The sequence below is a fragment of the Anopheles gambiae genome, chromosome 2, assembly GCF_943734735.2.
Source record: "Anopheles gambiae chromosome 2, idAnoGambNW_F1_1, whole genome shotgun sequence".
In the NCBI taxonomy this organism is placed as follows: Eukaryota; Metazoa; Arthropoda; class Insecta; order Diptera; family Culicidae; genus Anopheles; species Anopheles gambiae.
The window spans coordinates 92,610,274-92,623,476 of NC_064601.1; the positions used below are offsets into that span (position 1 = coordinate 92,610,274).

The 13,203-nt window shown below is 43.2% G+C and overlaps 1 protein-coding gene across 14 annotated transcripts in view; it reads right to left on the bottom strand.

Moving 5' to 3' along the window:
• The window catches only part of LOC1276592 (potassium voltage-gated channel protein Shab), a 98,293-nt gene that overhangs the window by 10,657 nt on the left and 74,433 nt on the right, over positions 1-13,203 (bottom strand). For 12 of the 14 annotated variants that reach the window (XM_061652689.1, XM_061652691.1, XM_061652688.1 and 9 more), the window contains 4 exons: positions 4,886-5,028; positions 4,549-4,758; positions 3,683-3,709; positions 2,328-2,441 (listed from right to left, as the gene is read on the bottom strand). In XM_061652689.1, coding sequence (XP_061508673.1) covers positions 2,328-2,441; positions 3,683-3,709; positions 4,549-4,758; positions 4,886-5,028 — 494 coding nt within the window. The remainder of the gene's footprint in view (positions 1-2,327; positions 2,442-3,682; positions 3,710-4,548; positions 4,759-4,885; positions 5,029-13,203) is intronic. The other 2 variants (XM_061652690.1, XM_061652692.1) reach the window with 2 other exon arrangements.

Below are 13,203 nucleotides of genomic sequence, written 5' to 3' on the forward strand. Positions count from 1 at the left end.
GCTAACGATCTTAACTCCAGCTCTATAAATTAAGCTCTTATTTCAGAAACAGATAGCACACAGCGCTTAATCACTGACGGCTAGGTAAAGGTGGGAGGGGAAGCAGGAAATGATACCAGAAGGATGACGTCCAACGTTCGCTACTTCCTGCATCTCTTTACGCCCTTTCAATTCGTTAGACAGTTATTAACCTCAAATCGTAAGCCCGAGCGAAGCCAGCCGGAAGTGAATAGAAAAGAAAGCAGGGCAAAAGCACCACACTAAGAATTCGGCAGTCGAAACTAGGCGTAAGACTAAAAAGCCTTCTTAAAAGCTTTCCCACACCCCCGCCGGAGCCACACTGCGCGTACGCTTGCCAAATCGGCCAAATCGTGTTAAAAACAAAAAAAAAAACCGTCTCCCTCGCCCGTTTTTCCAACGGCTGGCTGGGCGCCTCCATCCGGGATAATTTTTGTCATTTCTTGTTGTCTCGAAGGGCGGCACAGGGCGACCGGACAGGTGTGAGTGATGGATCGCGCAAGGCGCGGCTACGGGCGGGGAATGCCACTGAAAGCAACTGACAACAAAGAAGCGGACCGCACACCAGCACACCCGTTGTCTATTTGGGAGGGAAAATTATAACATCAATTTATGCTAATAGCGTGGTAATTTGGTTTCTTTCCTGCGTTTCCAACGCTTATGCACACCTAGCCTTGGCTTGCCACTCTCCTCCTGGGGAGCTGCTGGTGGTGGTGGTGAAACTCGTATCGATTCGAATTAAGGGACACCGCGCAAACTGCCGAAACTAGGCGGGTGAGACCCTTTGGTTCAGAGCACGAGCAACAACGAAAAAACAACATTGAAACAAGCTGGCAAAGGAAATGGCACGAAAACGAAGAAAAATTAAATAAAACACACACACACACACACACACACACAGGGCTTTTGTGCAGTGGCGGTGTATGTGTGTGTGTATAAAGAAGATGTTGGGCTTGGTTTGGTTCCGTTGCACGTGGGTGACCGTGAGATAGCCACCAATGAGCTGGTGGAGCCCACACCGGGTGCCGGGGCTTATCGGGAAATAAATAGCGCCACTGTGACGTCAGCCGGTGCTGGTGCCATTTTTATCACCGCCACCCGGAACAAGGGAGAACGTTGGTGCCCGGAAGCGGTGTGTGTGACGGTGGTGCTGTGCATTGATGCCGGTGCTTCTCTTTTAGCGGGTGATATATTTTAGGCTTACAGCCCCCCACGAAGGGCCTACAGAAGGGCCTTAAAGCGATGGGTGTTGAACGTGGAATGTGGAAGGGAAGGTTGGAAAGTGTGTGTGTGTGAGAGAGAGAGAGAGAGAGAGAGGAAGTCCATGGGAAAGATATCGTAAACGATCTTCACTAACTGCCTCTGCCCGCGTGGACGGTGGCAGGCGGAATGCGTACAGGAGTGTGCAGGAGGAGTGCGGCAGGTCAGGAAGTGATTTAAGTCATCCGTACTAATGTGCCATTCAGTGGGACACAAAGGCCATAGGCTAATGGACTCGGTCGAAGCAGCCATGGAAAGACAGTGTGAATGGGGGGTCTTGAGAGTCTCCCAACGTCTTGCGCAGGGTTTGTTTGTGTAGTTTTTGGGGCTGCTTCCCGAGAAGGTGAGATTGTGAAATTGGCTACAAATTATTCGCGCTTCACTCTTTGCCTCGTGTGCGATGTTTTGTAAGTGTGCATGTGTGTATGTGTGTGTGTTAAGATATTTATTTTACAGACGAAAGCAAAACGGGCACAAGCTTTCAAGGAAGGCTATCGTGTGTGGATCTGCTTGCGTGTGTCTCGTTAAGAACGATCGATGAAAAGAAGTCGTCCGCTATTTGAAGCGGATTTAAGTTTGGAGAACGTAAATGTCAGCCACCACCATTACAGGCGAGTGATACGGACAAATGCAAGCCATCTTAAGCCCTTTACTACGTATTGCTATGTTTTTTTTCCGAATTTCTACAGTTTGGTGAATCAAAATGGTGCGCTTTAGTAAACGATGGCTGCCATAGCCCCCTTGTGTTCAGCTTTTTGGTGTGCGTCTTGGTAAGAATTTGCCTGTAGTTTTCCTTCCCGGTTTGACAGTTAAAAAACGAAAAATTCCGCCCAGTTGTAATGATTGTGACCGGCAAGCTATTTTTCAAACTTTCAAACGAAACAAAAAAAAAAAAACAAAATGGTCGCAGTCACCCCACAGTTTTACGTTTAAGATCGCGTGTGTTTTTCCCTTCTTCTTCTTCTTCTTCTTCTTCTTCTTCTTCTTCTTCTTCTTCTCTCGAACATTTGCAACGAACAGAAACGAACAGTAAATGCGCTTGAAAGTACCTTCGACGTGCAAAAGCAACACTCAAACTCGGATGGTAGTTCGGTATCGGATTTGTCCCGCTTACTGGTGGAGGACGTTTCTAGTGCAACTTGTCGCCGCAGTTCTTCTACTTCCTAGAACGAGTCCGATGGGTTTATATTGGTGGGCGGGAAGCCGGCGGCAAACCGAAACAAAGCAAAACAAAACAGAACAGAACAATTCAGTGAGTGGAATAAAATGGTGGATTTTTTTTTCTTTTTTTTTGTTCTTCTTTTCGCTATCATGTGTATGTGTGTTTGTGTGAGATATTACCATTTTGAAGGGTAACAAGAAAAACGGTGTGTATTGGTTTGAACATATTGTGAAAGAGAAAGAAGATAATGACATTTTCCAAAAGTGGAGAGGAGTATTGAAACGAACGCTGGGTTGAACAATGAAACAGCAACCTTACCAACACAACGAAATAGGTTCGTTGTCGGTGGAAAGGTTGCGCTAGAGTAAGGGATTGATTCGCAACAACACAAACCACAGTAGAGTTACACAGGAGGAAAAAGGAATTGAAATAAGAGAACGTTAACACAGTGTATGCTGTTATTGAGAGTATTGCATTCTGAAAGTTCGTTTTTAAAACAAGTTGATATTATTTACAATTCTCAGTTCATGCTAACGTAAGTATGAGTTTACTAAAATGCTGGTAAAAACGGTCCCTCGTTGAGTTGCGTAAAGATAATACAATTACAACACTGGCAAACTGTAGGTTGAGGCGTGCAGAAGCAGATTGAAGTGTAGAATAGGTTCAAAGCAAAACATCAAACGACTCAAAAGACGCGGCAAAAGGTACGACAAAAATCTTGCTCAATGCAGAGGTGAACAAAGCCAAAAAAATGAAAAAAAAAACTCGTTATCAAAAATCTCGTGCTTACGATTATAAAATCCCGAAATTCTTATCATTTTAGTTTAGAGAATTTGTTTTTAAGGATTTAGATTTCATGAAAAAAAATAATGCTCATATTTTAGTCGATTCAATTATGAGCCAATTTAGATCGAGTACAGAGTTTAGTGGCAGTGTACTAGGCGCACTACTGTAGCATTACTGAGACCAATAAAAAAAAAACCAAAAGCATTACTGTGTGCGTGTGTGTGTGTCTGTGTGTATTTGAATATGATTCCACAAAAAGTGTTAAAACGTTGAACAAACATGATAGAATGTGTTAATTCGATACTACTACGTAGACAAAAACAAAAACAAACAATAGACATCTGCTTGAGCAGTCAAGCTGCGCTTATAAACGCGTAAAATGTGATGCTTTTTGAAAAAAGGAAACAAAGTATATTTATCGAGTGTGTAAATTGAATTGAATTAGTAGACTAATACCTCGTGGCTCCATTGATTGTTGTAGTACTAGAATGTATGGGGGAAAAAACAAACACACAAGTTCGAAGTTCGGTAGTTGAGATAGAGGGAACGGGGAAGAGATAAAGATCGTCATTTATTTACAGCGTACCGGGAACCAGCAAACAAATTAAATGTATATGCAATGAACATGACACACAGAGTCTTGATGTGTGAAAGCAAAGATAGCCAGACGGCGGTAGCAGCAAACGGAAAGTGTGGTGGCCGCAGCCTTGCGGAACCATTTAGCAGGTTCGTCGCTTGCGGTGTGCAAAGCAAATGTTTTTGTTTTTGAAATACGTTTTTCCAATTTTTTCTTGTCGAAATCTAGCGGTTCAGAAGAAAAGCGCACTGGCGGGAGGGGGGGGGTGAATTTGCAGCAGTATGAGTATGAACGGCGCAAAGATTGCATTTGAAGTCGTTTGAAGGAAAAGAAAACCACAAAACAAAAAACGAAAACTGTAACTCAAGGCGTGATCACCACAAAACTCAAACATCAAACAGCAAAAAACATCAATTCGAATCAGTAAAGCACGGCCAGCAAGAGAGTGAGTGAAAGAGCGAAAGGAGCGAGAGAGATAGCAAACCAAACAAAACGGGTTTAGTGGTGGTAGTGGGTGAAAGTGGAGGGGAAAAGCGCATGAACTTAAGGCCCCGGAGCAGTTGGGCCCACGCACGATCGAAAGCTAATTCATTATCCCTTCCAATCGTACGCTTGCCTTGGGAAAGCTGGCGAATGGGTAAGATGGAAGAGAGGGGTGGAAAAAGGGGTGGGAATGAAAACGCAAAAAAGGGGGCGGCAAAAGCATAGGGTGAGATTTGACAGGCGCGTCACACGTCACACATACCGCTCTGGTCGCCATCATGACCGGTGGCTCGTGCTGGGGCGTTTCCTGCATGATCAGCTGCTGCTCCTCGCCCGCGTCCATATCGTTCGCCGCCATGCTGTGATGCTGCATCGAGGGGCTGTAGGGCGGGGCCGCCTCCGTGTCGAGCGATGCGCCCATCATCGGCTGCGCGAAGCTTTCGTTCTGGGCGTGTTGAAATACGGAAGAGTCCTGTTAGAGTGTGGGGAGTGTTGAGTCGTTATATTATTAATCTTCATTACTTTCCACTACGATCCTTCGTCCTTCCGCCATTGTGGTGCATCGTGTCGACGGTTCACCTATGCACCCACCTACTCACCTGTGAATTGACTCGTTTGCGCGGACCAGCGGAATGTTTGTAGTTTTTGTAGCAACCGACACCGGTCATGGCGGGATTGCGGCCACCGCTAACCGAGTCGCCCTCCTCCGTACTGTTCCCGTCCGCCACCGACATATTGTGACCTGTGCCCGCGGAACGCGAAGAAGCAATGGGGGGAAGAAACACAATGGTATAGCGAGGGAGTTGAAAACACACACGACGGGCAGACGTGGAAGAACGACCATGGTAGAGAGACGAACACAAGCTCTAGTTTGCCGTCACGAGGTGTTAGAGCTTGAAGTACTTGAGCACTTGGACATAGACCACCGCGGTAGCAGAATATTAATAACAGATGCTTCTTATCGAGAGACGATGGTGAGACAATTCGGAAAGACCCGACGTGAGTTCGCTGTCTGGTTGGTGAATCACTGTTTCATGTTTCATCTGTTTCATTAGTTCACATATGACAAGTCATTACAATTCAAACAAACCTTTTGGAACTTCTAACGGCCTTCTAGTATCTCTTCTATCGCAGAGTAAAATTTACAGTACACAACAATTTTGGGGGAAACAAATACACAGAAACAAGGGTGCAATAAACGGTGCATACATTAAGGAGGCTGTTGCACGGCGGCAATTAAACCAATAATGGGCAGTTCAATTTAATTTACTATTTACTAAATTGGTGTTTAGTCTAGGGCGGTTTGAGAAGACTAAATTGAAAACAGAAACAAGGAATTGAGGACAACAACAAACCCAAACTAAACACAGACACCACTAACACTAGGCAACACGTGTTCTCTAATTAATCATTCTCATTAAAGCAAGTATACCTCACGCGTGGCGCGTATTTTACGCAAATTTTACTACACTTTTAAACGACGTGGGAGCGTGGGGTTAAACACCAAGAAAGGCGGACGGACAGACAAAACAAATATCGCCTATGGTTGGGCATGTAACTGAACAGAAATATAAGAACAAAACAATAGAAAACATTTCTTCGTTTGGATTCAACGGTTTTATGCACATTTCTTCATTTCTTTTTTTTTGGTTGTTGGTTGTTACTTTTCGTTTGTTTCTTCTCAAAACTGGTTTCACAGAGTTTTTTTTATCGATTCGATTTTGTGTGTGTGTGAATGTGTGTGTTTTTTTTGGAACGAAATTGCTTGTCTCGTCTTTTGCACACCGACAGAGCCCTGGCTACGTGATCGGAACTCAAATCACACCGCAAAACCATTAGGGTAACAGCCTTTTCTACTGCCTAGGCATTAATATAACAACGAGACTTTTTTTTTTTGTAAACAAAGCGAACGAACTTTTCTCCTTTTGTTTAGGTTTGCCTAAATCGGTTCAATAACGTTTTAACGTCTACACTTAACAATAATGCAACAATTTGAGAAAGTAGGTGGCCATTTGTTTTGGTATTTTTTTTCCGAATAAGCTTGCAACAAGATTGCTGAAAAGCCACAAGGTCAGTGAACCCCAATGGGTGTAACACTGCTACGGGGAGGGGTAACGACGACACAGCGCGCGCCATCGCGACTAAAGGATTCGAACGATTAAAATCAATGCAACATTCAACAATACTCGTAATGCGATCGTAATTAGTAGCAGCATCATGGTGGTGATGGTAATGTTGGTGGCAAACGTATGAGTTAGGTTGTAAGTGTTGCATGACGTTTCAAAGTGTACAAGTAATTGGGTAGGTAAGGTAAGGTTGGCTTATAGGCTAGTTTATAAAAGCGAAAGAACGAGTACGATTGATTGTTGTTCCGTTTCCTTCTCACTGCCGGCACGTTAGCTGCTGAGTAGCTGGTCAAAGTGAGGCTAGGGAAAGTGGGTGAGTGTTTTAAGTGAGCGGTATGTTCTGGCAAAAGTTGTGAGTTGTGAAGTCTGCTGACGTACTATGGACTAGACAAAATGGGAAGGTGCAAAGAGATTTCCTTTCGTTTTGCTATCGGTTTTGGATTTTTGAGGTCTATTTTTATATTTTATACATTGAAATTAATGTATGTATTGTTTTCAGCTTGCACTAGTAGCTTTGAATGAGCAATTTTCTATTGTAAGTATAAGATAAACTACACACAAATGTAAATGTTACAACCCAACAACAGATGCATCACTTGCACTAATTGTAACAGTAAATTATCAAATCGTATTCGTATGGTAACGCAATGTTTGAATCCTAAAGCAACCATTCTGTGAACTCGGCTAAAAATTGCTACTAGACAAACACAATAACGCAACGACATACACATTGAAAGCTTCACAAACGAAATGACTGCGCTCGCGCGTTTTGGACGGTGTTTCGAACTTTTAAACATGGGTTCCTCTCCATGTTTCATCTTCCCAACGGTTGGTCGCGCGTGTCGTCACTGTTGGGCTGTTTGTTTTGTTTCATTTTTTTGTTTGTTTTGTTTTTCCTGCTATAACATTATACATTTTACACCGCGCGTACATTATGCTTACATCGATTACACCCATTACAGTCATACACTTAGACGCACCTTATTGTACACACAACACACAGAGACAGATCAAATGTTCAATATTGATGCTGCTATTTTGCTCACGAGACGTATGTGTGTGTGTGTGCAAAAGTGTGTAGATTATAGCAATATATCAAGCCAAGCAAATATGCCAGAGCTGGATCTGGGGTTTAACCTCACATTACAATGCTGTTGGCTGCATAATTAAGCTGCCACCGCGTCTGCCTAAGCGTTATACAGTCTTTCTGCCATTTTCTGTGTTTGGGTACAGCGTCATTTTACCGCTTTCTCGGTCTCAGTGCTACAGCGATAAACTTTTGTGCGCGTAATTTTTCTGTTTGTTTTTGCATATGTTTTCGGCTTTCAGCTTTCACTCGTGAACGCAAACGTATCAACTTATTTCAAAGTAGTGAAATATTAATAGTGGTTATTAATTTAAAACATCCTTTCTGACGCACTTCACATCGTTTGCTAACCCAATAAAACACTTTTTACTTACATTTATTCAACAATGATGCTGATACTAGAACTTGTGCTTCATGGATTTTGAAAATTAATTTATAACAACTTGTGTTAAATGTAAAAGTCTGTTGTTACCTGTATAAGCAACAAAAATTAACATTAAAAAATTAAAATAAATTCCTTTACTATACTACTACATCGATCCTCAATCGATTCGCGTTTCAAGCAACCCTGGGTAGCTTCTTAGCATTATCCTTCTGTCCTGCATCAGCTCACGTGTATCAAAATTGTTGCAATTGTTTGTAAAACTTCGATTGTTGCATACACTACAACAAAAAACCCGCTCTCAGGAAGGAAAATGCGGTAATTGCGGGCCAATAAGCTGCCTACTCTACTGAAAAGATGCAAGATTGTGTGGTAAATGCATGGGCACTGTGAACCATTTTTTTGATTGCGCTAGCTTTTGAAGGAGAATCATGTAACAAGCTCGGTTTTTTTTGAATGCTTCACAGCAACGTGTTTTTAAGGGTTGTAGTGTCTTTGCCTGCCCTACACGTACGTTGTCTGTTCGCAGGGTTGTGTAAAGTGTTTTTGATTACATGTTCATGTAACGCTCTCACGTTTGCTTCGCTTCCTGAAGGTTGTGATTGTTTTATGTTGTCTTTTAAAATTTGTTGTGCCTATTTCAACAGCCATGACATCGGGAGTCTATTGTTTTCTTTCTCTTCGCTCTTTTCAATGGATGACTAATTTTCCTCATTGTAACCGATTAAAATTTCACACTAAATTAAGCCAATGCTGCCGAACGTTGATGATATGGTACTGCTTCGGTAGGCAATATGGTAATTTAGGAATAAAAACAGATCAGTTGCAAGACGTAATAGGTAGCAGTATGAGTTTGAAAAGGAAAGGTTTAATATTTAGTAGTTTTAGATTGTTCATAAAGGTGCAGCGAAGAACGAAACGCAAGACACTCTATATGTTATCTTTCCAATTTTGCTGATATCGATAGAGTATGAAGTCAGAAGGATGTATTTGCACAGCTTTGTATTTCCACTAGCAGTGTTCCCTTGCCAGCACATGCCTATCTACTGAGCTGGTACAAATAAATGTGTATCAGTGTGTTTATGTTTCGTTTTTTTTGCGAGCTGAATTTCATTCGCTCTCTCTCTCTCTATACCTCCGTAATGGTCAAGTCGTATGCAAAATTTGCTACAAGTTACACAATTGATTTTCACTAGCCATTTTGTAAGATTTGTTACATTTTGTCTCGCTTTTGCCTCGGCCGATCATCACATTCGGTACGAGATGTCTGATGTCAATCCTAGTATTGTATAACAGCTAAAACCACCTGCGCGCGATTCAAACGATCCACTGCTAGAACCGCGCCTGCATTGATGAACCAATCTTGTGGTCTACGCCGCGAATCAGCTTACTGATACACGCTACTGCGGTGCGCGTGTTTGAGTGTGCTGATAAAATGTTGATATGAGGACTGCCACTCACACAGGGATTGCGCGCTGCGCCCACAAGGAAAAGCACAAATGTACACATCGAATCTCTTCTCCCGTTCCATCGCATCCTCGCGCCGCACCAGCGTATAGCGTAGGTGCGTGTCAGTTTAGACTGGTTTAAATGTCGAAAAAGTAAGGTTATACCGATGGATGTGTGGATGCAGACGGACATAGCGTACGGAATCGAAGCGCTACGATTACGCTTCCCTACGATTGTATTGGTATAGCTAGCGGTGGCAGGCGGTCATGTCTAGTAGCGGTAGAGATTTCAGTAGTACTGGTAGTAGTAGTAGTAGTGGTAATAGTATAAGTAATTGTTGTAGTAGTATTGGTAATATTATTCTTATTGAAAATGATTCTACACGGCACCACACAACTCAACCGTTGTTCGTAGCAGACGCAAAAAGATGCAGCAAAGGGTAGCGTTAAAAGCGATAATATTAGTAGTGGTAGAAGTAGTAGTAGTAGCTAGTAGCTGTTGCAGATTCAGTTGCAAGTCTAGTGGTGATGGTGGTGGCGATGCGGATGAGGACGACCAGCACGACGATGCTGCACTGGGTACGTGGGGTCGTCGGCTCGGACAGTGGCGTCGCCACGCGTTTGCCTTGACGTACGCTTGTCTGCTGGGGCTATCTAACAAAGTCTTGTCCGTCGACGGTGAAGTTGTTCATCATCATGGCCGCCGACTCGGTGCGCAGCTCCTCGTTCAGTTCGGCCAAACGGGACGAAAGGGGCGGCTGGCGGCGTCGGGCGGCAATCGGCGTCGCCAGGATCGATTCGGGCGGCGACTCCATCAGGTCACTCTGATCACCTGGGACACGATAATGAGGGCGAGCGCGAGTCAGTGAGAAAGCAATGGCCTCTGTCGCTGCTTCGTGAATCTGCTCTTTCTCTTTGCCAGAAGGGGTACAATTTGGCAACATTTGGTGAAAAACTATACGCAACTCAAAGGAAAAGGCAACTAAAGGCTTGCATTGTTGCAATTCGGGTAAAAAGGTACTACGATGTATGAGATTAGATTAGTAGCAGCAACGAATGATAGGTTCAGGACCTACACAGATCCGGCATTAGTTGGAAAGAATGTATCGTTTTAAAACGGTGCGCTGTAAAGTAACGAGTAACTCGAAGGCAATACATTAAACCATATGGATCTACTGGAGCAACTTGTGTACAGAGCTGGCGATTCTGAAAGAATCTACGAATCTAAAAAATGGAAAGTAATTTGAATTTTCTATGAGTTGTAGAGGACAAACTGAGGTATCATCAACGACCAGCAATATTGCAAGCGTTTCGTATGTCGTACATATTGCTAATCATTTCGCAGGTCATGAAGCAGCTATGGTACAGTACAGTGTAATGCGCATCGAATCGTATGACCATTCGTTTCCGATGTGGTATGGCGACCACATTCGATGGTTAAGTAAGAAGCAATCTAATGAATTAAAAAAAAAGAGGAACTCTAGTAGTATGTACTGAAAAGCGTTTGATGTTCATATCATCATTAAATTCACTAAGTAGAATGGAAACAGATGGGATATACTATGCATAAATAATGAAAGAAACAAAACAAGAACATGGTGCTGTTCTAAACTGGAACCGAAAACAAAAGTCAAGTAGTGCTGGAAGTAACCATGAGCTATTGATACGAAAAATTGTATTACTGAGCGTTGCCTTGATGCAGACAAATAAGGGACGCAAATTTAGAAGAGTTTTCCGTCAATCGAATGCTTTTGCACTTCAAATAAGGCATGTTTTCTTCCAAAGTGTTGTGATGTTTTAGTTTAGTAATTCTTATTCCGAATCTTTGTATGCATCTAGCATTATGTTTTACGCGTTTATTAAATGTTTTGAATGTTTTTACTGAATACTTTGAAACTCATCGAAACAAGCCACAAACTTAACGAAACGAAATATGCATGAGATTATCTAGCAACAGAAGATTATACAAAAAAAAAACGAAACGAAACACTTTTTGATTGGAATATTGCTGGTGTTTTTGACGTACCGTGGCTTTCGTTTCAAATGGGCTGCTATCGCAATGAATTATGCATATACCATTAAGGGTACTTTCGCATTGTCGTATGTCACACAACTTTAAATTATTAAAGCTTCTTGTTGCGTCCCTGGATCAATTGAGATCTTTGCCAGTAAGCTGTTATAGGTGCGTCTTCTAGCTGTACGACCAATCCAAACTACCTGACTACCAAATTTTCAACATTCTCCCATCCGTTTACAGTGATAACGATTTCTAAACAAGTTAACGTAAGACAAGCCCTATTTATCTTTACGAAATGTACAATCTTTAGAATAATTGTCAACAGTGTGCAAACAAAGTGATTGGTTGAATTCGTTTATTTCTACTGTAAACAGTCTCTTCTGCACAAACGTACCGGGATCACACAAACAGCCAGACTGCTCTCTGGACCCGCTAGCCATCGGGCATCCATAAAGCTGGTCGGTTCATTTGGATTGCAATAGAATTTATATCGTCTCGTTTGTGTGTTGCAGCGAGCAAAGAGGGCGGCGGTATGTCCTTTTCCTTTGGCACTAACCGAGCTTTGTGGCTTTCCCGGGGCGTGGTTGGTGGTTGCATAAAACCCTACCCCCCTCCAAACGAAGCAACGGCCCATATGTATGCACCGGAGTACACATTCAGCGTCCGGGCATTTTGGTTTTGGGAAGCAGACTGCAAAACCGGAAGCTGAATACGGGCTGGACCGTTCGAGGCTGGACGTGTGGTCAAATCTTGCACCACCACGAAGACGAGCCGGTAGAAAGCTCCATGTGCTGCTTGGGTGTAGTCAAGAGTGGCATGTGGCGGCACCGTGGCACCATCCACAGCGCCAAGCGATGTGCGCTTTTATAGCGGAGTGCAAGCATGCCCGAATTAGAGTGCAGCAAAATGGCGAGTGGCACTCTAAGGCCGGCTGCTCTGACTTTCTGGAGCGAAATGTCTGGAATATTTATGAGTTCCTCGAGCACACATTATACACAACCCAGCCAGCGCGTTTGGCGCCATGCTTCGGCACTGTGCGAAGCTGGGCCGGTTGGTAAGATGAGAGATGCTGTATCGCTTGTGTAAACACATTTGAGTACAGTAATAAATTTCACAATTAAAATCAAATCAGCTCCCTCTGGCGACACGGGTAGCATGGGGTTTTGTGGTGGTAGTACTAGCAATGTTTATTCTCACCATGTCCTAACATAAAATAGGATTTTTTTCAAATTAAATATCTTTAGCTAATATGAAACGGTGTTATGCTATGAAGTTTCCCCTGAGCAGTGATATAAGGAGAGACCTCTTCTCTCTGTCCCTCTGTAACGTATTCAGCACACACGCTTAGATTGAACTCTTCGGCTATGCAGAATCCTAATCCATTGTGCAACCTTGTTCGCCTCCAAAAAGGTACTAAATTGTAAGCACGGATGCATGTTTTGCAGCCATTTTCAGAGTGACTAACCACTGCTGGTAGGGTATAACCTGGTTATGGTGCTCACCTAGCAAAAAGTAAGAAGGTTACATCAACTTTCAACCGTACCCATCGCATCAATCAGTATGCTGTCCCGGTTTTGCAGCAGCAATGTGCCCGTGGATGGATGGGTTTAATTTGCATTTACACTCGCCGGGCACGTACCGCTCTTGCGGCGGCAGTTTGCACCGAAGTTGTGCATGCAAAAATATGAAGAATTTAAAGCGAACCCACTTTACAATATTGCCTTCGTGTACCACACGTGCGGGGTGGACAAAATCCAACCCCTATTCGGGACGTTGGTATGTGGCCGGAGTTCTTGGTTGAAACAATCCGAACCAAAGTTTGGTTTCCTTAAATCCTACTTTTGCCTCGGTTGCCTC